At 39.8% G+C, this 27765-nt stretch overlaps 1 protein-coding gene across 8 annotated transcripts in view; it reads right to left on the bottom strand.

Moving 5' to 3' along the window:
* MYO6 (myosin VI) overlaps nucleotides 1–27765 on the bottom strand; it is a 205516-nt gene that overhangs the window by 149981 nt on the left and 27770 nt on the right. For all 8 annotated transcript variants that reach the window (XM_075202655.1, XM_075202656.1, XM_075202657.1 and 5 more), the window contains exons 2-3: nucleotides 3510–3654; nucleotides 1044–1113 (exon numbers count right to left, since the gene is read on the bottom strand). In XM_075202655.1, coding sequence (XP_075058756.1) covers nucleotides 1044–1113; nucleotides 3510–3626 — 187 coding nt within the window. In that variant the 5' untranslated portion in view covers nucleotides 3627–3654. The remainder of the gene's footprint in view (nucleotides 1–1043; nucleotides 1114–3509; nucleotides 3655–27765) is intronic.

The raw sequence follows: 27765 nt of genomic DNA, 5'->3' as shown, positions 1-27765 counted from the left end.
GAGACAGGAGGTGTAGCAGATTCCAACATCCTTTCTAAGGAACAGGAAACCCTGACAAATCCCTGTACAGAACTTGCCAAACTTCTTGCTCAAAGCAGCTGCTCCTGAGTTGCCATCCTGAGACCCACTGGCTGGACATAAGTCCTACTAAATCTACACCTGAGGGAGTCTGAGAAGGACTCCTTTCATGAGAACAGGTCAGATGAGCAAACTCAGCGATAGCACTGGCTAAAGATTTAGCTCTGGCTGGTTCCACTACGTAGAAACTAGAGCCGTCAGGCGCACTCCGAATCAGAACCTCAGATGCCAGGCTGTGCATAAGACATCTGCACCTGACTGTGGGCTATGGCTAGGACTATGGAGAGGGATGGAGGGGGAAGGGGAGGAGCTTCAGATAAAATTATGAAATTTTAAAGTGCCCTCGTTCCTATACTACACTCAATACTCCAGTGTGTCCAGTGTCTGGGGTAACCCAATCGGAGGACAGAGAAAAGTAATTTATTAACATTCTTTTTTATGTAGCACATACATATTACACATTGTTTTACATAGAATATTTAATAATCCACATCAGTTCATATCCAAGTAGAGCTTATTAACTTTCCAGTGTGACTTCAGAGTGTGGGACGATACAGGAGAACCTAGAGGAAACCCAGACAAACACAGGCAGAACATACAAACATCCTGAGATTGATCAAACCAAAAAGTAAATTTCAGGCATGGCTGAATAATCAGTCATCTGTCAACAAACTGCAGCCAAACTAGAAAGAGATGCGGTTAGCATAGTGGGCAGATCCCCTTGCCCCTCTGTGTGGCAGGTGTTGCATATATACATTTTTAATCATTTTAGCAACCATTTTATATAAGGTGGCTTGCATCTTAGGACTAGTGGACTTTTAAAAAGTATTACGAAATGCGGTCTGGTCATGAGAGTATGCATGCCCCATATCACTAAGAGGCAAAAAGAAGGATAGAGAACATTATAATCTCCTCCCATTGTCTCACGTATTAATAACAATTGTCAAACCCTGATGTATACTCACAGTTGTCTTCCACATGTTTTGTGGTATCCTCTTCAGCAGGAAACACCTGATTAACAGCTGCCAAAAACACCTGTATGTCAAAACAAAGGAACACAGTTAGCCTATGCCATGGATAAAACAGATGTTGTCAATTTTAAACTTGCTCATTTACAGGTATATTTCACCAAAGAGTGAAATATAGCATTTGCAGTAGTATACCTTAAATAAGAATATATATTAAAACAAGATGAAAAAGTTGGATAAAATAACACTATGGCAATACTAATGTGCTTCTTCACAAGGCAGACTATATTGCAGTTTAGTCAAATCTAACCAATCGAGTCATTGCTCTTTCAATATCACTGAGAATAAACGGATTTTTATTTTCCTCTCTAGTTACAAATGGATTGGCCAAAAATCACTATATTACATAGTATAATGTATTTTTAAAACAAATAATTTCCCAGCTTCTTCTGGGCATATTATTGGTACTAATGTACATACTGTATGAATGCTTGTCTTTAGTTTACTTATGTATTTATGTAACATGTCCCTACTTTGCCTCTAAATTGTGTTTCACACCATTGTAAAAATTATTTTTTGTTGAGGGCCCTTTTTTGTGTTCATATCAGATAAGTATGTAAACTCCCCATTAGGGCCCACCAATACTTGTGCAGTTTTTATCCTGAACAATGTTTTTTCAAGATCTCCTCTATAGATATACATTCAGCCCAAAATATATATATATATATATATATATATATATATATATATATATATATATATAACATTACCCAATTTAAAATGAAGGTTCTCATCTATAAAGCTCTCTACATTGCTGCACCCATCTATAATTCTTCTCTTTTGTATGATTACATCTCTAAGCCTGCTGTTCAGTCTGCTAATGACCTAAGCTTGTCATTCTCCCTTATAAGCATATCCCTCTCTAGTCTTGATGAACCACTAATCTCCAAAGTTTTAAAGCACATCTTTTTAGGGATGCTTACCAAAGTATCCAGTACCAGGGTAGCATTGTGTGTATAGCTACTGTTTAAATAATCTATTCACCTGAGAAGAATAGCTAGCACCCATTATTTTCACCAGTTGTACCTGTGCACCATTTCATTTGCCTAATCTGTTTCATCTACAACATGTGAGGGCACCTCTCTCCTCCCAGGTTATATGTAACAGGGGTTACAAGTAAAACACTTGTAGGAGCCTATTCCCACTTGTTAATGTACATTCATTAGGAGTTGAAATTAAGAAAAAATAAGTATAGTAAGGTAAAGATTTTGGGTGAAACAAAAGACTGTCCTGTAAAAACCATGTCACGTGTGAGATTTACGGTCATCATTTTATTGTTTGTTACTGTACTGTTAATCAAGGTATATAAATTGTGTTCCCTCTAATGGCAGAAGCACAGCATAAAATGCTGGTACTACATAAATAAAGAGTAATAACAAGACAACTTACAGTAATACACATTATTATTTAGTGGCATTTAAACACTAAGGGAGATATATAAAACATAAGAAATAGAAATGTTAACTCATCTTTAGGATTGTCACATCACTCATTGTACCCTATAGTACATAACATTATATTACCATGGTTTTCACAAGTGTTATCTCTTTTTAGGTTACGAAGTAAAAAACAATGTGGTTTAGTTAACCCCACTATCAAAAATGCTACTTTTCTAAAAATAAGCATAATGTAGTCTTTTTCTTTACCAACTGACAGCACTTCATATTAAAGCAGTAGCAATGTATCCTATCAGAAGAGAGCAGAGAAAAGCTATTAAAACGGTCTATTGTCTCAAGAAAGCACATCACACAACTACTTTGTTAAGGACATTATCACATCCTAAATTAAGCCTAATAAAATAAGGAGTCAATGTATTTTTTCCTGAATCATCCTGTTTGATAGAACACCACCATTAGAATGTAGCCAACAGCTATAAGCAGTGTTTTAAAGTAGCTGAGAAAAGCAGCAGGATGCCACAATCATTCCCCTGCTCCGAGGCCTGTAGAACCTGGTCCCCATGACAGGAGACATAACCTGTTTTATCACAGTAGATTTTTTTTCCTAAATAAATTAAATGTCTTTGCACATTTTTCTTAAAATGTTCAAAAACATTAGGGAGCCATAGATAATGCATACAACATTTTATCACAAGAAAAAGAAAACTACATAACAATACTATAGCACACATATACATTAACAACAGACAGTCTGCAGGGGAGCACAATAGTTCTCCTACCATTGGCCCATGATTAAAGACACCTTTCGGCATTAGCTATGTTCACATATTAGAAGTTAGATGAATATGGGATCTAATTATCCAAAATATTTGGTACTTTGGCATAATTTTAACATGTAGTTCAGTATATTTTAGGCATGGATACATAGGACATACAACTCTGCAAATAGCCCTGGACTATACATCCAATTAAAAACAGTCTTGAATATACAAACAATAAAACATACCTTTCCCTTTTGATGTAGCGGTTCAATTGTTAAAGAATCCGGACCAATATCCACAATGTTGCCCAACTGAAAGCCATCAGTTGGGTGTGGCGCCCAGACTGGCTTTCCGTCCTCCATGGTCCTCTGCCACTGATCTCACGTTTTACTAAATAAGAGTAAACAAAAGACATTAATTCTGTTGTTCAAAGCAACCAGCATAATCATTATTTCGGTTAACAACCTATTATGTATATCTAGGCTTATGCCAACCTGATATATACAAAGACACGCATATAACTATACATATAAATTGTCGCTTTATCCATGCATACTATTTTTCACCTCAATACATCAGACTGAAGCAAAACATTACAGTTATTGCTGAACTGCAATGCCCAGCAACTGAGGTGTAAACTAATGAATGGGTTGCCCATCACTCACATACAATGCTGCTGCAGTCAAGTTATATGATCTCATCTTTATAATGGCACCTAAAGCACTCATTGATATCTATTGGATTACTTCATAGCCACACCTCATCTTTAGACCTTTTGTTTTCTATACAATACACAAGTGTCAATAACACTTCTGGGAAGCTTGAGAACATTGACATGTATACAAAGCTAGCAACTAGTACCAATGCTTTCTCAGATCTTACCGGCCACGTTAAGATTTATACCATGCTTGCAAAAATAAACAAATACACAAGTTTTGTTTTGTGAGACAGAGGCAAAAACGTAAATAAAGTGTTTTTGCAAAGCACACAGGAGTTAGTTTTATCCTACGCTGTTCTAATGGGGATTATAACAGCAAATGTGATGTTAAATGTGCTGTAGGACGGAAAGAGTTGTCTTATGTTCCTGCTTATGTCCAGACTGTAAGTTAGCACATAATAGGAAGCAGAGCAGGTCTGAAAGGAAGAAGTAGAGAATAGCAGTTGAAGTGAGATGCCAGCCATGTACACAGGACATCTCAGGCCAAGAGAGCTACTGATCAGCATTCTATTACTCTAAACTAAACAGACACTTTTTGTTTATCTGCCACAATGAATCTCAACATAATTTGCCTAAAAATACTTCACTTAGTACCCAATTATCAATCAGTGAATTCAGTAGACAATGTAGTGTTTAAACAAGTGAATAACTATAGCCATGGCAGTTCACGCAATTGCTGTGCGGTCCAACAGCATAGGCCCGTCGCAAGTGGGGGAAAAAAAAATGTTCTTCTGCGGGACCTGCCAAGGACTGGCTCCAGTATTAGGTAGTTTATTTGTTTGTTTGTTTTAAACAGCTTGTGCCTATATTATTGCAAGGTTGAATACTGTTTTGGGAAGGTGCAATCTGTGGGACAGAGAGGAGCAAAATCATGGCAAAAATTTTGCACAAATCAAGTTTTCCAGAGATGCAAAATACAGTACTAGGATTTCACTGTTGCCGAGACAACAAAGATCAATAGAGGTTGGGGTAGGATTAGGAACACTTCTGGGCATGTTCCATGTGAAACATGCAAAATTACGCTTGTGTCATTACATCGCAGGGGTGGGGCCAAAGTGACGCAATTTCCTGCACCATGCCCCTCTCCATCCTCACTCTTAACCTCCCCTCCAGGATCTACCAAAGGGAAAGTGTCTAGCCTTAAACCTAGTAGTAAATTAAATAAGGCAATATTTGAAAAATCAATTAATTCTTGCTAAAGTATGCATAGCTCGCACAATGGCCAATAACCCACCTTCCTTGGATAACCTTAGTAAATGAGACGGTTGAACATGAGAAGTTTGTATACTCTAGCAGAAAATTTCTGAGCAAACATGGGGTAGATTGATCAATCTGAGATATACAGACAGGTTAAACAATCTCCTGACTGAATTTGCAGGCACCCAGCAATAGACAATATTGTAAATAATTTGTTAGTTATGTTTATTTAGCTATTTTTGTAACACAAATTATTGGAAAATATCTAGATGGTTAACGCATTGTCACCATATGAGGTTACAAAAGATTCTGTCTCCCTCTCTGTCTGTCTTTGTGTGAGTGTGTGTATATATTAGGGAATTTAGACTGTAAGCTCCAATGGGGCAGGTGATGATGTGAATGAGTTCTCTGTACAGCGCTGCGGAATTAGTGGCGCTATATAAATAAATGATGATGATGATGATGATGATTCTATGCTCACGGCATATCCTCTCTGACAACATTAACCGTCAATTGTTCAAAGCAAAAAGCAGAGTGGAAAAATATTTAAAACAGTTTTTCTACATGAACAAAACATGCCTCCTCTATCTTTACATCTGCTAATCCTGTTGACAGTTTGCAATGTCACACAACACAGTTTTGGGCACGATTAAAGCAGCAATCCCATGAATAAAATGAGGTGTGTTTTTTAAAATCATTTACTGTGGCCTGCTATAAGAAAAAGCTTGGTAATTATCAGTTTCCTTATTCAGGCACCTATTAATTATAATTCTGCAGGTTCCATAGTGTCATGTGACTACTATGGCAACCACAGTCCCAAGGCACATGCAGGGATGTCAAAACACAATGTCATTCATCCAGCAATTTTGACGCTCCTGCCACCCGTCACCAACCCCCCCTCCCCGAAGCAGTGGGCGCTGATATGAAGGAGAAACAGCCAGTTACTTCTAACATGTAAAGCTGCTAGCTAGCTGCTGCTACTCCATGTCAGTGTTATGCTTGTAGAGTGGCACTGTCACAGCCGATCACCATAATCCAGTCTGAGGAACAGAGGATGCTGCCCCCACCTTCTGCTTGTCAGGTATTGATAGCTCTTTCCCACCAGCACTGAAGGTTGAGTTAATAATTGCCTCTTGCTCACCACAAATACTCATCACACATTAAGTGAACAACAGATATGCAGCATGCAGGAAAGTCACTTGGTTATAATAGTTACCTATAAAGGCTCTGTAGGTCACCCTGTCACAATATATTTATATATATGTGTGTGTGTGTGTGTGTGTGTGTGTGTGTGTGTGTGTGTGTGTGTGTGTGTGTGTGTGTGTGTGTGTGTGTGTGTGTGTGTGTGTGTGTGTGTGTGTATCCATCCAATATCAAGTTGTGCATTACCCCTCAATATTGAACAACTAAACAGTTTTCTTAGGCTACAATTCAGAAAACATTCAACCAGACAGAAACTCACACAAGTCAACAAAGGCCATTTCTATATTTGTCATATTTCCCTTCACAATGTAAAACAATTTAAGAACAAAAAATGTCCCCCATAAGCATTATAGTTAAAAGTAAATATTTACCAAAAAATCCTTCCATTTTAAGACAGTTTTACAAAGATCTTAAAACAATCTGATTATCCCAGTCACATGCTATAACTAAACACCTAAATCCTTTAAAAACAAACCATGCATTCAATTTGAACTGGAAAGAATATACTAAGGACTAAACAATAACTGTATTATTTATTTCACTTTATTTATACAGCACCTACATATTAAACAGTGCCTTACAGGGAATAATTTATAATTCACATTAGTCGTGCCCTAGTGGAGCTTACAATTTATAGTGCAAAAGATATGATGCAATTAATTTGTCAGCCGCCAAAGAATAAGACCGCATAAGACTAGTGGAGGAAACTGAGGACCTAAATTGGGAAAACGACTAATTTAGTCATGGAGGGAGACAGGAAGGGTAGACATAATGCAAGGAGGAGTGACAAAGGGGGGGAACGCAACTGGAAAAAAATGTGGAGACAACGTGGCAAACAGGCAAGGGGCCTTGGGAAACCAGGAGAGAAACTAGCTCTGTCACCCCTCACAGCCATGACTTTGTCCAGTCTGCAGGCACAGTTAGGTGGTCTGTCCCCATCGTGCTACATTGTATTGCAGAGCAATATAAAGGGTAAGCCTTACACAGTGAACAGTGAGCAAAGCATTACAAGTGAGGCACACCAGCGCTAGTTTTGCTCACTCCAGACTGGCCACACCCCTCTATGATGATGAGGACGCTATTTTTCCACGTGTAGTATGAAAAGGAGTTACAGTTAATGTACAAATTGAGCATGGCACTTAATATTTGGGAATAGATTAATATGTTAAAAATGAATAAATAGTAGCACTCACGTCCCCTTCAGTCTCAATTGCTTACATCATTTCACTGTACAGTGTGTATATATATATATATATATATATATATATATATATATATATATATATATATATCATCATCATTTATTTATATAGCACCAACATATTCCATAGCGCTTTACAATTGGGGACAAACATAATAAACTAATAAACAAACTGGGTAAAACAGACAAAGAGGTGAGAAAGCCCTGCTCGCAAGCTTACAATCTATGGGACAATGGGAGATTGACACATGAGGTTAAGTATACATTTTGCATCTTGGCCCAGCAGACTGCAAAGGTAAGGTGACTCATAAGCTAAATGATCCTGTCACACAACAATGTTGGTCAGGGGGTAGTTGTCTTGTGTGAAATTGTGTAACAGGCTAAAGGTAGTGAGGTTAAGAGGGTGGTTGAGGAATATTATAAGCTTGTTTGAATAGGTAGGTTTTCAGAGAACGCTTGAAATTTTGTAGACCAGAGGAGAGTCTTATTGTGCGAGGGAGAGAGTTCCATAGAGTGGGTGCAGCCCGAAAAAAGTCCTGTAACCGGGAATGGGAGGATGTAATGAGGGTGGATGAGAGACGCAGATCTTTTGCAGAACGGAGTTGCCGAGTTGGGAGATATTTTGAGACAAGAGAGGAGATGTATGTTGGTGCAGCTTTGTTGATGGCCTTGTAGGTTAGTAAAAGTATTTTATATTGGATTCGGTAGAAGACAGGCAGCCAGTGTATAGACATACAGAGTGATTCAACAGAGGAATAGCTATTTGCAAGGAAAATCAGTTTTTCAGTCTTGCCGCAGCATGCAAATTAGATTTTAGGGGTTTGAGTCTGTTTTTGGGAAGACCAGTAAGGAGGGAATTGCAATAGTCAATGCGGGAGATGATTAGTGCATGAATTAAGGTTTTAGCAGTGTCTTGTGTGAGATATGTGCAGATTCTGGAAATGTTCTTTAGATGTATGTAACATGATTTAGATATAGAGTCAATGTGGGGAACAAAGGATGGGTGTGAATCAAGGATTACACCTAGGCAGCGAGCTTGTGGGGTGGGATTTATGGTCATGTTATCAACAGAGATAGAAATGTCAGGTATGCTCTTGTTGGCGGGTGGGAATATTATTAACTCTGTTTTAGAAAGATTAAGTTTGAGTTGACGAGAGGACATCCAAGATGAGATGGCAGAAAGACAGTCAGTTACACAGGACAACACAGATGTCGAGAGATCAGGAGAGGCTAGATAGATTTGGGTATCATCCGCATAGAGATGATACTGAAAGCCAAAGGAACTTATTAGATTTCCAAGAGAGGCGGTATAGATACAGAACAGCAGAGGACCTAGTACCGATATAGATAGATATAGATATATATATATATATATATATATATATATATATATATATATATATATATACATATATATATATATATATACATATATATATATATATATATACATATATATATATATATATATATATATATATATATATATATATATATATATATATATATATATACATACACATATATATATACATACATATATATATATATATATATATATATATATATATATATATATATATATATATATATATATATATATATATACACACACACACACACACACACACACACAAGTTAACCTGTGCATGATACTCATGCATTCTAGTCAAATCAAGCTACTTAAGGTGTTAAAAAGGTTCTTGTCATGCATTTGGGCCATAGCCCAGGCCTCAACCACCAACCACTCCCCACTGTCACCCCCGGCAACCACCAACCACTCCCAACTGTCACTTCTCCTTCAAGAAATATATATATATATATATATATATATATATATATATATATATATATATATATATATATATATATATATATTTTTAAATCTTTATAAAAACACTTAACAATTAACAAATTAAATTAACAAATTAAAAACATCTTAGTATACCAAATTTCAGCCCTTTCTGAATTTTTTTTCCCACACACACTAAGAATTTAGTAGGTCAGTGTATAACTCCACCCAGCAGGTGGCGCTGCAGCTTGGTTTTATATTTTCCACACACACAGACAGACTAACACACGCCACTAGACATTTATATTATAGATATATATATATATACATACATATATATACTAGGGGTGTGCACCGGCCCCTTTTGGTGTTTTGGGTTCTGATTGGTTTTGCCAAAACACCCCACTAAAGGTTTTGGTTCTGATTTTGGGTTTAAGGTTCTGATTTTTTTTTTAAAGAAGCATAAAAAGTTTTCACTCCTACACTATTATTAACCTCAATAAGATTAATTTCTACTAATTTCCAGTCTATTCCGAACACCGCACACCTCACAATATTGTTTTTAGTCCAAAAGGTTGCACCGAGGTAAATGGATGTCTAAGCTAAGCGACACAAGTGGGCGGCACAAACATGTGGCCCATCTAGTAGTGGCACTGCAGTGGCAGACAGGATGGCAGTTTGAAAAACTAGGCCCCAAAGTGCACATAATGGCAAAAAAAAGAGGTGCAAGATGGAATTGTCCTTGGGCCCTCCCACCCACCCTTATGTTGTTGAAATAGGACATGCACACTTTAACAAACCAATCATTTCAGCGACAGGGCCTACCAAACTACTGTGGCTGAAATGATTGGTTTGTTTGGGCCCCCACACAAAAAAGCAATTCATCTCTCCCTGTACAAAGTAAACTGGCTCTACTGAGGCAAGATGTCGTCCGCATCCTCATATTCCTCGCCCCCTTCAGTGTGTACTTCCTCATCCTCACACATTATCAATTCGTCCCCGCTGGACTCCACAAATCACAGGTCCCTCTGTAGTCTCTGGAGGCCATTGCTGGTCTTGATTGAGGAATTGATAATTCATTTTTATGAACATCATCTTCTCAACGTTTTGCGGAAGCAACCTCCTTCGCCGCTCACTGACCAGGTTCCCCGCTACACTGAAAACTCTTTCAGAGTACACACTGGAGGGGGGACAACTCAGGTAAAATAGAGCCAGTTTGTACATGGGCTTCCAAAATGCCTTTTTTTCCTGCCAGTAAGAATAAGGACTGTCTGACATGTCTACTTGGATGGTGTCAGCAAAGTAATCCTCCACCATTTTTTCAATGGTGACAGCATCCAATGCAGCGACAGTAGACATGTCTGCAATGGTTGGCAGGTCCTTCAGTCCGGACCAGATGTTCTCAGCATCCCCGCCAGCGGGTCGTTTAGGAAATCTCAGCTGTTTCCTCGCAGCCACAGGTGTGGAAGAAAATGAAGGAGGAGCTGTTGGCATGTCACGGTCCTCTTCAGAGGACAATCTCCTGACCAGCAGGTCTTTGCACCGCTGTAGACTTGTGTCTGCCGGAAACAGAGACACAACATACTCTTTAAACCGAGGATCGAGCACGGTGGCCAGAATGTATTCCTCTGACTTTAAAAAAGTGACCACCCTCGGATCCTGGCAAAGCGTACGAAGGGCTTCATCCACAAGAGCTACATGCTTTGTGGAATCGCAATGCTTTAACAGCTCCTCCCTCACTTTCTCCAGCTTCTTCTGCAACAGCCTGATCAGGGGAATCACATGACTCAAGCTGGCAGTGTCGGAACTGACTTCTCAAGTGGCAAGTTCAAACGGCTGGAGAACCTTGCACAACACGGAAATCAGTCTCCACTGCGCTTGACTCAGGCGCATCCCCACTCCTTTGCCTATGTCGTAGGTGGCTGTGTAGGCTTGAATGGCCTTTTGCTGCTCCTCCATCCTCTGCAGCATATAGAGGGTGGAGTTCCAGCGCGTCACAACCTCTTGTTTGAGGTGATGGCAGGGCAGGGTTAGGCTTTTTTGAACACCCCTGTCACTCTTCAGGTAGTGCTGCACCACCAAATTTATTGTGTGGGCAAAACATGGGACGTGCTGGAAATTGCCCATATGTAATGCCCGCACAATGTTACTGGCGTTGTATGACACCACAAATCCCCAGGAGAGTGTAAGTGGGGTAAGCCACTGCGAGATTATTTCCCTCAGTTTCTCTAAGAGGTTGGCAGCGTTGTGCCTTTTACTAAAACCGGTGATACACAACGTTGCCTGCCTTGGAACGAGCAGGCGTTGTGGAGATGCTGCTACGGATGCTGCTGCTGCTGTTGCTGTGGAAGTTGATGCATCTACCCAGTGGGCTGTCACAGTCATATAGTCCTTAGTTTACCCTGAACCACTTGTCCACATGTCCGTGGTTAAGTGGACAGTGGGTACAACCGCATTTTTCAGAGCACTGAGGACACTTTTTCGTACTTCTCTGTACATCCCGGGTATCGCCTGCCTAGTGAAGTGGAATCTCAACGGGATTTGGTACCGGGGAGACAATACCTCTATCAACCGTCTAAATCCCACTCCACTGATGGCGGACACCGGACGCACGTCCAGGGCCGGATTAAGGGAATGGAGGCCCCTGGGCTAAAGGCGCCTCCATTCCCCCGTGAGGGCCCCCCCCAAGCGCTTACCTGTCACTGTAGTCCTCCGTCCCCGGCGCGCTGTAAGCTCCTTACTGAGAAAATCTCGCGAGAGTTCACTCGCGAGATCTCCTCAGTAAGCAGATTACTGAGCGCCGAGAACGGAGGACTACAGTGACAGTGCTCAGCAGCATTGATCGGGCTGGGGGCGCCCCCGCCCCCGGACCGATCAATAATGCTGCTGAGGATTTTGAAGGGCCCCCTGGATGCCCGAGGCCCCTGGGCTATAGCCCAGTTAGACCTCGGGTTAATCCGGCCCTGCGCACGTCTAACACCAACATAGCTGTTACGGCCGCAGTTATCCGCTTTGCCATAGGATGACTACGGTCGTACTTCGTGCTCATGGCAAACGACTGTTGTACGGTCAATTGTTTGGTGAAAGACGTAGCGGTCTTACGACTTCCCCTCTGGGAAGATGACCGACTACCAGCAGCAGCGGCAGTAGTAGGCGTAGCACTGCAGGATCCTCCGGAAGAATCCCGGATTGAAGAGGACTCAGTCATGCCGGTGACATGGCCTGCAGGACTATCTCTGATGGAGATCGTGGAGGAAGTTGACGAGGAGGGTGTTGCTGGTGTGTATACGACAGGACCAAGGGATTTAGGTGTCCCTGGACTGCCGACGATCCTAGCCACAGGTCCTGAACTAAATACTGAATTATGAAGGTTCTTCAGGTGACGTATAAGGGAGGATGTCCCTAGGTGGCCAAGATCCTTACCCCTGCTTATTTGAGCTTTACATAAGGTACATATGGCCATACATTTGTTGTCCGGATTGGGATAGAAATAATGCCAGACCGAAGAAGTGGATTTTTTTTGGGCTTTTTCATCCCATGGACAACAACTGTTTCCCCCCCTGGTGCCTCATTTAAGATAACCACATCAGCATCCTCCTCGTCAAGTTCCTCCTCAGCGCCAGCTACATCAATATCTTCCTCCCGGTGTACAACATTGACACCTTCATTAGCCAAATCTGTAACTGGACTGTGGGTGATCCTTCCAGCATATGCAGAGGGCGTGCTGCAAATGGTGGAAGGAGCCACCTCTTCCCGTACAGTGATGAGAAGGTCAGGCTTCGCAACCACCAACACCCTTGGACTCGCCTTGGGGATTTGTGATGCCATCTCTTTAGAAGGCAGAGTTGTTTGCTGTGTTGTTGATGACAGCTTAACTCTCTTAAATTTTTTAGAGGGGGGGGGAGGAGGAGGGCTTAGATCCTTGGGTGAAGCTGAACCACTAGTCATGAACACGGGCCAGGGCCTAAGCCGTTCCTTGTCACTCCGTGTCGTAAATGGCATATTGGCAAGTTTACGTTTCTCCTCAGATGATTTCAATTTTCTTTTTTTGCTAATTTTAGTGAACTTTGGCTTTTTGGATTTTACATGCCCTCTACTAGGAGATTGGGCATCGCCCTTTGCAGACGACGTTGATGGCATTTCATCGTCTATGTCATGACTAGTGGCAGCAGCTTCAGCATTAGGAGGAAGTGGTTCTTGATCTTTCCCTACTTTATCCTCCAAATTTTTGTACTCCATTATAGTTTAACCTCTGGTACTAATATTTCTGGACTGCAGGAACAGTGAACGTAGTAAAATATTGCAGTACTAATATTTCTGGACTGCAGGAACAGTGAACGTAGTAAAATATTGCAGTACTAATATTTCTGGACTGCAGGAACAGTGAACGTAGTAAAATATTGCAGTACTAATATTTCTGGACTGCAGGAACAGTGAACGTATTTATATATTGCAGTACTAATATCTCTGGACTGCAGGAACAGTGAATGTAGTAAAATATTGCAGTACTAATATTTCTGGACTGCAGGAACAGTGAACGTATTTATATATTGCAGTACTAATATTTCTGGACTGCAGGAACAGTGAATGTATTTATATATTGCAGTAGAATTTTTTTTATACTTTTTTAAAAATTATTTTTGTATAATTTTTTTATAATTTTTTTATGATCTTTTAAGAATTTGAAAATAATTTTAAAATAACAATGGACTTAGCAGAACAAAGCACAGGACACAGCACCACTGGACTCAGCAGGACAGAGCACAGGACAAAAGCACCACTGGACTGATCAGCAGGACAGAGTGACAGGACACAGCAGCACCACTACAATACAACCTCCCTCTTCCCTGATCTGAGCCCGACTGAAGATGGCGGCCGCAAGCGGGGAATTTATACAAACCGAGTCTCGCGAGATCCGACGCGGGGATTTGGCGTCAGCCTTGGTTTCATTTTTTTTCACCGCCGGAAATACCCGAACAGTGCTCGGATCCGCACTGTTCGGGTGGGCTCGGATTGCGCTAATCCAAGCCCGCTCATCTCTAATATACACACACACAGTTGCAAAAAAATAATAATTTCTCAGCCTAACTGGAATAACTTATGCTAAAGGTCCCCTACCAAGAGCTACTGAGCTATACACAATTAAACTAGTCAGAGATATGTCACAAGATAGCACAGACTGTCTACTTAAACCTTAGGCTGGGTTCACGCTACAGGAAAATTCTAACGACGCAATAGTTTTAACAATATTACCAACGACAGCATGCCGATTCATGTGTACACACTATACACGTTGTACATGATTTACTTTCAGATCTGTGCTCCTCGTCTGTCATAACCATCGGCTGACACGTAGCAGCATTCCCCTTTGATAAAGTTCCACCCAAGGAGTAGAATAAATCCCACATTGACCATACAAGCTGGTGGCCGGAGAGAGAGAAAAAGAGGGGGAGTCCATCACAGACATACACAATTACGCGGGGACGGGTGGTATGGAATGAATATGACACCTGAATGGATGACAGCAGCTCCTGTCCGATACCACATGCACGTCCTCATTTCTGTCCTACCCGGTCCTCTCCCCCCACCTGAGAAGTGCTGTGGTCTGAAGCCAATGATCAGGAAAACATGAGGGAACAGAATGCCTAACCTGCGATGCACCGTGTGGGAAAGATGGTTATTTACATACTGACACACTGTACACCCAGGGGTGAAGAAGATAACAAAGTAGGAAGACCCCACAGATAGAACGGATTGAGTTTTGTTGCCAGATGTTCCGAGGTTTGTAGATCAAATATGTATTATTGTTGTGTCTAATCTGGTGTTACATTGTCCACCCTCCTGGTAACTGTCCGGTGTCCTATATTTCCTTGTTGCATCGTACACATTACTGTGATATTGGGCCAACGGGTCATTTATTGCCCGATTGGCCCGATAATCGGCTGAAAACACTTCAGGGTGTACCTAGCCTTAGCCAGGAAGTAGCGTTTACTGCAATAAACTCTACTTTATATGTATTATGATTAAATCAGGGCCGTAACTAGGGCTGTGCGACAGGGGCGACTGCCCAGGGCGCAACGCTGAAGGGGGGCGCAATTTAGGAATATTTTAGGTTAATATGGTTAAAATTGAGGGCTAGGGGGGCGGCATTTGTCTTTCTCGCCCCAGGCACTAGAATCCTAAATTACGGCTCTGGATTAAATCATTGAAAGTATTGTCTATAGATAAGGCTGACTAAGCCAAACTACATGTGTTAATGAAGCAAAACATACTCTATAGTGAAATCCTTCTGTGCATGTCACAGACATTAATTCCAAGCCACAAAGAGGAGGGGAAAAAAGCAAACATTAAGGGCTTTATTTCATTTTGGCAACGCTAACAACTGTACCCTATAATTTAAAGTACAGAAAACAAAAGTAAAAAAAACGTTCTCGATAGTGTCCCATTAACAGTATATGGTCACATTGTTTTGGGAGTCAGGCACTTTGGAACGATCCAAATTTCAGCATCCCCCATTCACTTAAATGTTATATTTTAGGGTATCCTATTTTTAGAATGCCACAGTGTTCTGGTCAGAAGTAAGAAACATTCTAAAACACAGATGTTACCAGCCCTAAAAAGCAACATACAGTTTAATCTCAATGGTTAAATGGAAAGCAAACTCTCTTACATTGATGCTGTTTTGATAAACTATTTGTTAACAGTGCAACTTTAGCTTTTTATTTTACTTAATTAAGATGCACATATGATGGGTTCTGAAGAAATACCCCAAAAAATTACATGCCACCAGTAAATTACTACCCAATATATTGGCTTTCAGATTTTGTTACCGCAGTCCTATGTAACAGTTTGGCATAATTGCAGCTATAAGAAGTAAAAACCAGGTCAAAGTCCTAATTTGTCCCTCAAATGATTTAAATTATTTATAATTAAGGAAAATTGTAAGAGATAATGTATCCATCATATCTTGTTAAATCTCCTATTATGACTATGCCTTGTGCGGCTGTATAAAAGCTTTTATATAGGTGCCAGTATGTGACATTAACAAATTTAACAAAAGGTTCTGTATTAGAGAGCTGAAAAAAAAATAACTGACATTTTATTACTTAATTAAATATGTCCATGATGATCACTTTCATTCTTCTGCACTAGGTTGCTGTGTTAGGAAGTAAAGGTGTTTTTTTTTGTTTTTTTATCTTGCAACATCCTGGCCAGCAGTGTGTGGGTGACATAGGCAGGTAGACATGGCTGTAGAAATGAACTGTGTAGGTTGGAGGATTCATGTGCAGGGATAAGGTAGGTCACAGCAATTTAACTGCTGAAATTAAAGCTCTTTACCCAGTGTCCTTTCCCACTAGAACACTTTCATAAATATGTTTCTTTACTTGTATGTAAAGGGGAGGGGATAATGCCCTACTGAACTTCACTTTATAACACAGCAACAAAAGAATTTACATTTTTGGGGGAATTGTAGCCAGTTTTAAATCTACATGCATATATATTCACTTTTACATAAATCAGACAGGCTATAAAAAGAATCTTTGCATTTACCATTTTCCTTGGGTTTGTTTCTTTAGGCTGCTATTAAAGATTGATAATTCTGCAGTATCATGTGACTACCAATGCAACCACATTCACACACATGGCATATAATGTAGGAGCAGAGTTGCTTTGAAATGCCCCTCTGAGCTTTGTCTGCTCTGTGTAGGGTAAAATCTCCCCCCACCCTCCTTGCCTTCACGTGACAAGCTGAGAGCTGTGAACCTCTGTGTGTTACGGACAGTCTAACTTTGCACCCTCCAGAGAGATTTTAGAAAGGAGATAATGATTTGTAGGAAGACAGCTGAAAAAGATGACTGATGCATGCTTCAAAATTTTTTAAAACCTGTTATGCGGGGTAGCTGCTTTAATAGATTCTTGCAAATATACTATTATTAATATTATAAGATAAATTGCAGTTTAAAACTATTTAGCATACAGAAAAGGATACAGTATATACTTATAAATGTACACTAAAACAAACTTACAAAACGGTATCATACTTTTAAATTTTTGTATTTTCAGAATAGCCATCAGTCAATAATTCTACGGAATTTTAAATCTAAAATTCGATATGACTAAGCCCAACTAGAAACAATCACAAATATTTGAGATTATCAGAATTGAAGATATATACTATAAAGTTATACTCTTTGATTAATGTTTTTTCCAATGCACTACTACTTTATGTTTTTAAGTCTACTGAAACTGCAAATGAAACACAGGGCACAATTTCAATATGTGACTACTATCATACAGAATCACCAGGCAAGCCAATGTACAGAGAGCTGAAGCACAAAGAGCCTTGTGCCAAGATATTATATAAATACTTGAATCTTCATTGTAGGCAAATTAAAAACAATCTCTTTATGTGACCGGTTTCAGGGAGACCACCTTTCCCAAGAATCCTTTGAGTCTATTAAAAACAGACAGAATACTTTACATTATAGTATTTTTTTCCTAAACATTATACAGTACTTATCCCTGTAGCTTGTAACGGACTATAAAGATGGGTTGTGCAAATACTCTCAAAAACCCTCATACCTTGTTATACTTGTAGAGCTATAAGCAGCATAATGGCACAACCAACTTATTACATATTACAAGTGTATAGAGCAACAGTATTGTAGGAATAAAATATGCAGGTTTGTTTTCTTTCCATGGCCTTCATTTAAAGAGCCCTGTACATTACTTTTGAATTGGTGCGCCCATATGGTTCGCCCAGTGCACTTCTAGGTGCATGCCTACGTTCTGGTCTTTGGAGGTGCCAGGGTGTATGTAGAGGAAGAAAACTCTGTGGAGTGGCGCACTTTGTAAAAGCATAAAAACATTGCTGTTTATCCCCTAAAATACTGCAAAGTTTAACCTTGTTCATGACAATTTATTACATATGGCATTTTTGTGTCTTTGTAGATCTAATTTTCATAGTTTGAAGTGCACCTAAATATGCACTTCTCTGCCGAATTGCAACCAGAAGGCACAAAATACATCCTAAGTATAGGATATGCTCTTGCTCCTAGTGGAAATGGCCATGTATTCTTCAGCAGTGTAAGCAGGGGCGGATCTAGAGAATTCTTCTACCCGGGGCGATTTAGGGGGGGGGGGATTTAGGCCCCGCCCCCTTTTTGACATCTGAGGCTGCCGGCGGCTGCGTACTATGTGCAGGTCCGTTCAGCAGTGACAGGTAGGGACAGTGTGCTGCCCGGATGCTCTGATTGTGTTTTAAACACAATCGGAGCGGCCGGGCAGCACACTGTCCCTAACTGTCACTGCCGAACGGACCTGCACATAGTGTGCAGCCGCCGGCAGCAAGCCCCCCCTGGATCCGCCACTGAGTGTAAGGATAGACACTATACAGATGAATCAGTGTAAATCAGGGGTTTAAAATCATTTTGGCTCCTCAGCTGTTTTGTACTTGTAAATGCCCTTCTGTGACTAATCATATCAACAAACTCATCTGCTTTGGAAAAATACCATTTTATGGTGATCAGTAGACAAGCAAAACTGAAACCATGCATTTGTCAGAAAATTGCATAATGCTAATAATTACAGACTAATTTAGTCTGTTTAAGTTGTTATGTCCCTAATGAACCAGTAAATCAACCCAAACAATCAATTTGTGATAATTTGGCATTTAAGTACAGATCAAAGTGCAGAGCATGGCTAACGTTAAAAACTACAGAGGAAATCCAACCAAAGGAAATATAAGTAAATTCTTTCTTGACACAGCTAGATAGTCTTTTATACCTTATTTAGGTCATTTTCTTCCCCATGTGCAATGAAAAAGTCCAAAGCCGGCATTAGTATTTAGTTTTGATGATAATGTGCAAGGATAGACATAACCTGACTTGTGATACATGATCTATGAGCGATCATCTTACTATAACTGAGCTGCATCCTCACTGCTAAATCAATTAATTAAGTCAATTAGAACGTAGAACTATTAAAAGCTTAAAAAGCAGACAGGATCATATCACAGGACATTTCGAGACACAAACATGTAAGATGTGATAACAACAGAAAGGCTTTATAGTTAGGACAGGGAAGAGTATATAAAATATGCATACTTTCATCTCAGAAAACAATATTCTGGAATTCATTAGTTTAACTCTGAAGCCTATATTTTACACATGTTGGATGAATAAAAAAAATAAACAAAAAACTTTTAGCACCAAAAACTGCACCATGCGAAAAATAAGAAGCAGCAAGTGCAAACCATATTTAAAACGCATCAAAAATTTAATTTAAGCTTAAGAAACCTGAAAAATCAATGCCCATTTTTACAATCAGACTCTAGATATCAGTTCTCCCACCATCTACTTGGGACATCTGAGCCACATGTCAGCATGTGAAAGAGCCAAGAATACTACTACCTTTGAGAAATACAGTAGCTTTCACATTCATTTTATTCCCTGTCCATTTATACTTTTACCAGTAATTATGTTTGCCCACAAAGGGCATGTTATCTAGACTTACTGCTTACCATCTTTACCGGTTCTGGAACAAAGTTGCTTTTCAATTGGCTTGGTCCACCAGTCTCAGAGGCCTGCTTTAAACCCACCTTCTTGTGTGTAATACACCTGTATGACCTTACACACAATGTCTGTTAATCAGTGAACTACCACTGTTCCTATCAGCCTTGCTTCTCTTCCTCTGTACCTGCTGCTCTACGGGAAGTTGGAGCTCATCACTTGGCTGCCCCAACCAGCATCTGATATTAACAGCTACAGGAGTAATTTCAGAGAACTGGGGCAGCACGGTGGCTTTGTGGTTAGCACTTCTGCCTCACAGCACTGGGGTCATGAGTTTGATTAGCAACCATGACCTTATCTGTGTGGAGTTTGTATGTTCTCCCTGTGTTTGCGTGGGTTTCATCCGAGTGCTCCGGATTCCTCCCACACTCCAAATACTAGTAGTTTAATTGGTTGCTATCAAATTGACCATAGTCTTCTCTCTCTCTGTCTCTGTATGTTAGGGAATTTAGACTATAAGCTCCAATGGGGTGAGTGAGTTCTCTGTAGCTCTGTTCTCTACAACACTGTGGAATTAGTGGCGCTATATAGTTGATGATAATAATGATGACTGGAAAAGAGCAAATGTAGCCTCACTGCACAAAAGTGGAAACAAAGGAAGACACAAGCAAATACAGACCAGTGAGCCTTTCATCAGTTGTAGGGAAATTGCTGGAAACACTCTTAAAAGAAAGAGTTGTATTGTAATATGCTTTTCTAAAAAATTCAATAAAAACCTTTTGAGTTAAAAAAATAATAATTGTAGAATCTCTCAAATCCAGTAACTTACAGGATCCCAACCAGCATGCATTTACTGGGGGGAGATCATGTCAAACAAAACTTCCTGACTTTTTTGACTGGGTAACTAAAGTAATAGATCAAGAGGGGGGTGGGGCATAGATGTAGTTTATCTGGATATCAGTAAGGCTTTTGACACTGTCCCACATCACAGACTGTTAAATAAACTTGAAAGCTTGGGATTGGACTCTAGATGGTTGAATGGATAAGATCTTGGTTGCAGGACAGAAAACAGAGTTGTAGTAAATGGAGTACCCCAAGGATCTATACTAGGACCAGTGCTTTTTAATATCTTTATTGGTGACATTGCACATGGTATTAAAGGGAAAGTATGCCTTTTATAAATGACACAAAGATATGCAACAGGGTGGACACACCAGGAGGGGTAAAACAAATGACTAATGATCTAGGTAGACTACAGAAATGGTCAAGAGAGAGGCAACTATAGTTAAATGCCAAAAAATGCAAAATCATGCACTTGGGTCTCAAAAAACCAAAGGCTAAATATAGTATTAATAGCACTAAAATGGAAACTACTGAGGAGGAAAGGGATCTGGGAGTTACTACTTCAGGTGACTTAAAGACAGGTAAGTAATGTAACAAAGCAATGAGAAGTCAGTTGCATAGGGAGAGGAATCAGCAGCAGAAAGAAAGTAATAACACCACTATATAGGTAACTGGTACGGCCTCATCCAGAATACTGTGTTCGGTTCTGATGGCTATATCTCCAGAAGAATATAAATACATTAGAGACTGTACAAAAAAGGGCAACTAAAATGGTGCATGGCCTACAGCACACAACTTACCCAGAAAGACCATAAGATCTTAATATGTTTAGTTTGGAGCAGAGAAGGGAAATGGGGGACATGATAGAAACTTACAAATATATTAAGGGTTTTAACAAGGTACAGGAAGGAAACATTCTTCAAAGGAAGATAAATATTATAACATGAGGACATGCAATAGAGGGAAGTAGGTTCAGAAGAAAATTTGAGGAAAAACGACTTCACAGAAGGATAGTGGATAAGTGGAATAGCCTCTCATCAGAGGTGGCAGAGGCTAATACAGTAGAGCATTTTAAACATGCTTGGGATAGATATAAGGATATCTTTACAAATATTAAAGGATCAAATAGGGTTTGAGTTTACCATAGGTTATTAGAATATGGGCAGACAAGATGGGCCAATTGGTGTTATCTGCCATCAAATTCTAGGTTTCTGTGTAACATGCTCTGGTTTGGTCATTTCTGAACTGAAAAAAATAACTAACTTGTACCCTCAGTCCGACTTTTGAATGCACAGACACTTTGAACTACATTTTTCTGGGGTTTGTAATCTGTCAGACACGTTGGCAAAAGTAAAAACATTTCTTCAAAACATTGTCCATCGCATTTGGGCCACCCCTCACATTGTCTTTTATTCTCTACAGTTACATCCTAATTTATGTTTCAACCAAAATATAACAATAAGTGGATGTCAGGGCTGTCACCTATTGTGTCAAGTTCTATCATTTGTACATGTTAAAGTTTCAATTACATTGGTTTATGTAAATGCAATTCTCTTATAAAATGTACAAATTAGGAGCAAAATTTGTCCCACCGAAACTAAAGGACAGCGCCTGATTTGAAGTCCATTAAACTACACTGAAAATAATTGTTCCATTTAGATGCAAAAACCAGTGCGCTACTGTGGTTAGCACCAATCTGCCCATGTCTGGCAGGCTCATTATACCTGAAATAGCTACATATGGCAATGCGTGGTCCATGCTGACTATGTTTTCATTGGTTCCATTGCTTAAAAGTTTATACTGATGTGTTTCTCTGTAAAGACACTTTAAAATTGCTAATCTTATATGCATACAAGAAGTTCAGAGCAAACACCCTATGAAAATAAATAAGGTAGCAAACACATAATGTGATTACACGAGGTGTTAAATCAAACAAATACATTATACTGTGCAGACAAATGTCATGCTAACATCTTATGTGACTGAGTATGTAGAAAACAAGCAGAGGATGTAAATGGTTATATTTGTAGTGTGTTTTCATTTCAGCGCCTGGAAGAGCTTTTAAAAAAAGAACAATCAATTTCATTAAAAAGGGTAATTGGAAATTGTTGCTTCTACATCTTAGGAGCACGATTCTACTGCCCACCAATTGGATGTTATGTTATTATAAACAATACTTCACTTTCATCTCCTTCTAAACCGGTAAGGGATGTTGTGCTTTTGCGTAAACCGCCGGCAAGGCTATATAATTCAATATCTTCAAGTATTCTATGCATGAATTGCTAATAAATATGCCCGGGGTCAGGTCACGGCTAGTTTGGGAATATGTCTCTTGTAGTAGAATGCATGGGCAGAAAAAGTAATACATTATATAGAATTTAAATCCCTGCTGACCATAAACTTTGGATTCCTTTTCAAAGAGAGACAAATCTTGCAAAATTTATAAATTGATAAATGCTGGTGAACTCTGTCTACACATTTTTATACATCTGTTAAACCTTATAGACACTCTTTGAACCAATAGAACGTGTGTATTATATGGATGTAAATTATTCAACAAAGAAAATAATTGCCATCAGAACAAAACAGATACATCTGTGGCTTAATGGTTAGCACTACTGCCTCACAGCTCGGGAGTCATGAGGCGATTCCCGACCATGGCCTTATCTGTGTGGAGTTTGTATGTTCTTCCTGTGTTTGCGTGGGTTTCCTCCAGGTGCTCCGCTTTCCTCTCACACTCCAAAAACATACTGTTAGGTGAATTGGCTGCTATTAAATTGCTCTTAGTCTCTCTCGGTCTGTGTATGTTAAGGGATTTAGATTGTAAGCTCCAATGGGGCAGGGACTGATGTGAATGAGTTCTATGTACAGCGCCACTGGAATTAGACACACTATATAAATAGACGATGATATTTAAGCATGTAAATGTAAAATGTATAATGTGCAGAAATTAACATTGGAGGTAAAATACATAGATAAGAGGACTTTCCACTGCAGTCCTTTTAAAAGGTAAAGTATTCGCTCCCCACTCCACTATAGAGCGCTAACTGCAGCACAGTGCCCTGATGAGAAACGATGCTGGTCCAAGAGCTGGAAATTCAGTCATTAGATACCCCTCCCCTGTGTATTTTTTTTTTTAAAAAAACGTTTTTTTTTCCTTTTCTTTTTTTTTTTTTTGCGGGGTGGGGGGGGGGGTGGGGGGATGCTCGGTCGTTGGTGGGGGGGAGCAGGCTAGTTTAAAAAAAGATAAAACATACTCACCTGATCGCGGAGCCGGCATCCCTCCTCTCTGCTGCTCTGTGCTCTATTCAGACTGTCTGAATGCCGGGTGTGATGTCATCATGTCATGCCCAGCATTCAGTCAGTCTGGAGCAATGGAGCACAGAGCAGCAGAGAAGACCAAGAAAGGAGAAAAGGTAAGTGAAGGGAGGAAAACGAGGGGAGCACAGAGGGGTTTAAAAATGAGGGGGGCATAGAGGGGTTAAAAAACGGGGAAGCAGCATGTCAGAGGGGTTAAAAACGGAAAAGCAGCATGTCAGAGGGGTTAAAAACGGAAAAGCAGCATGTCAGAGGGGTTAAAAAATGAGGGGGAGCACAAAGGGGTTAAAAAACGGAAAAGCAGCATGTCGGAGGGGTTAAAAAAATGAGGGGAAGCAGCATGTCAGAAGGGTTAAAAACGGGGAAGCAGCATGACAAAGGGGTTAAAAAATGAGGGGCAGCACAGAGGGGTTAAAAAACGGAAAAGCAGCATGTCAGAGGGGTTAAAAAATGAGGGGGAGCACAAAGGGGTTAAAAAACGGTGTGTGTGTGTATGTTAGGGAATTTAGACTGTAAGCTCCAATGGGGCAGGGACGGATGTGAGTGAGCTCTCTGTACAGTGCTGCGGAATTAGTGGCGCTATATAAATAAATGGTGATGATGATGATATATGAATATTAATCACCCTAGAAATGAACAGTCTTTTATATAAATGTATTCTGAATAGTGCTTCTAATTGCTCTTTAAATTTTAGTGTGTCAAAACAAAGCCAGATTTTTTAAATTTATTTTTTTACTTATTCTGTTACCTGTGCACTAGTTTGCCTTTAACACAAATTGTATTTTATGTTGTGTCTTGAACATAGAGAACTTACAGTTATTTATAAGGGTTAACCCATCACATTATTGTGCGGAATAAGGCCTAAATCATAAGTGCAGTATATAGTATATTAAATGAATCCATTGATAAGTGGAGCTACTAAAGTGTAAAATTTGAAGCCAGAGAGTCTGTTCTGTGTGTATTCGGGGACTCTGCGCATCCCAGTGTTAGAAAGCTAGCAGTGTCACCTGTGGCAGCTTCAAAGAGCCCCTGCGGCGAAATATATCCTGGCCTAGGATGGAGTTTTGACACCTGAATAGATTTTTAGGAACCGCTCAGCATGGTGTCTGATTTGGCTATATGTTATATAGACAAGAATAATTCAGTTTTAAAATATGCTACTTAAAATCAATAAAAAGTAGTGATCAACCACATATTCCTCAATAACATAATTAAGGACAGCTCATATGTTGAATTCTGACACACAGAGAAGTTGAGGAAATGATTATAAGCTCAACTGATACCGTTTGGTATCAATAGATGGGTAAATTCATAGCGGATCTAATAATAATAAAATCGGGTCTGTGCGACTCTCCACAGAAAAGTTAGATCACATAGTAGAATTGGGTAGTAAATCAGGCAACATGCAAATGGTGATTGATAAAATCAACCCCCGAGGGGTGGGGAAAGGTGTAAAGGTGTCTTTAAAAAGCTGAAACCAGTTACAACAAATTGTCAGTCTTTTGGGAAAATCAATCCACATTGATAAGATGTCCATCTTTCAAGCCAATTTCAAATGGCACAGATTATACAACTCATGTAAATTATACTGTGAAATTGAATCCCTTTTATTTTAAACTGTTTTGCTTGTGTATGTTATGTCAATTGTTTATTAATTGATTTTTTTATATATCTGAATGACCTGTACCTTTGTATATTAAATGTATAATTTAATAAGTGGCGTCCTTAATACTCTCATAAATCCATTAGTCTGTTAAAAAGAATATAGCTTGACCAAGTTAACCCTTTGAATTCCAATGTGTGATTTGTGAACACATTTGATTACCAAACCTAGTCTGTGCTTGCATTTATATTTGTGTAACAGACTGGAGGTGTGACAAGTTAACCCTTTGATTTCTGGTGTGGGCTTTGCTAACCTGTGGGTAGCAAAAAGCCTTGTGTGCCAGTGTGGGACAGTATATCGGGGTCCTATTGCCCGTATTCAACAGGTGGTAGCAAACCTGAAGTGTGTGGGGGTGTAAGAACGCTGTTGTGGGGCGATTCAGCAGGTCTATAACCTGTGTGATAGGTAGAGAGAGACTGCAGGCTGGAATCGTGTGTAAGCTCATACAGTAAACACCCAAAGTCACGGAACCTGGGAGCGTGTTCGTGACATGTAGTTTTACTTTTATCGACACGTGTCTAGCTACAGAGCGTAACAAAGCTTTACCCTAGCACTACCACCTTATTAGTGTGATGACAAGAATACCCTTTCCTAGGTTTCTCACTAAGATTAAAATAGTAGAAGGCGTTGTTATTGGCATAACCAAGAAGAAAAAACTTGACACACATTAAAAGGGCATGTATTATCATGCTTTATAAAGGACATTGTGACACACTAAGGGATACTGCTTGTACATAGATGATATTAACCATTTCCTAGCGACCAGACAGCCTTATTTTCATGAACATTGATTGCGCCTACAAAATGGCAGCCATCACTGTTTGTAGCCAAGGACAGAAACGGCAAGATGTAGCGGCAGTATGCATAAGGGAATGGAAAAAAAGTAAAAAAAAAAAAAAAGAAATGTACCATAACACACAGTCACTGGATAAAAAGACTGGAATTGTTATTGTATTAACATTCCTTACTATAAGCCATGACGCTGCCACAGAACAGTTTGTTTTGTAAAACCCAACAGTAAACCATTTTTACAGTGTGAAGACACTACCAGGGGCAAACGCAGGATTTGTAGAGGGGAGTTTCCACACCACACCGCCATTGGGTGTGACCAGCATGCATGGGGGCGTGGCTATAATTTTAGACAGTGCTTGGGTGCTCTCCAACTCTTCCTATCCCCATAATATACATGGGCAATGCTGCATGCACTACTGTTAGGTGCACGCAGCTCTCCCTTTTCAAGCAGAGCCGTGTAAACCGGGGGCAGGGTCTAGCCACCTCAATCGGTCTTGGAGGGGGGTTCCAGGCACTAGGAAAACCCCCCTCGGTTTGCCTATGACTACCATAATCCTGACACTGAACGCCACATTACTTAAGCTTCTACGTAAATGAAAATGTTTCCTATCGCATCATAACGGAAACTACCATGTAAATAGAGACATTTGCTGTTAGTAAATGACCTTCTGTGCTTTAGCCCCTCATAATCCATTTTGCAGCAGTAATCTCCTGCGCGATCTGTATGTTTAGAAACCAAAGCAGAAGAACAGAAGGAAAAGAAAATGCGACATAACAGCAGCTCCTCTGCCACCATTATCAGTTTAGAGGGTTTGATATTTTTACCTAATAGTTCTATCATTGGACATTTAATTGTGTGCGATAATGTATTATCTTCAATAGCTTTCTAGCTGTTTAGTGCTCTAGTATGAGATTGGAAAAAAAACTAATCAGAAGAAAGATATATTCAAGTAAAAATATTTTCATTATGTCTACTGAAGTGATTTCACGCTATTCCACTGTATTGTTTTCTTGCATGGCTTCCTTCACTTACAGCTCAAGCAAGTAAAAAAGGAAATGACAGACATCTACCCCAGCAGGTTATACTGCTCTTCTGAATTCTTGTTATAAGACATGCACTGCGCAAGTGACCTAATAGTAGAAGTGGTCCCACTGAGTAACAATTTTGCCAGGTTCCGATATCCATCATGAATAAAAGGAAATGTGATGGATACAAATAAGACGATGCAGACAGCACAGTCAAATCCCATATTATATAAAACT

This window comes from Mixophyes fleayi, chromosome 3 (assembly GCF_038048845.1).
Source record: "Mixophyes fleayi isolate aMixFle1 chromosome 3, aMixFle1.hap1, whole genome shotgun sequence".
NCBI lineage: Eukaryota > Metazoa > Chordata > Amphibia > Anura > Limnodynastidae > Mixophyes > Mixophyes fleayi.
This window is presented reverse-complemented; position numbering and strand designations above follow the sequence as displayed.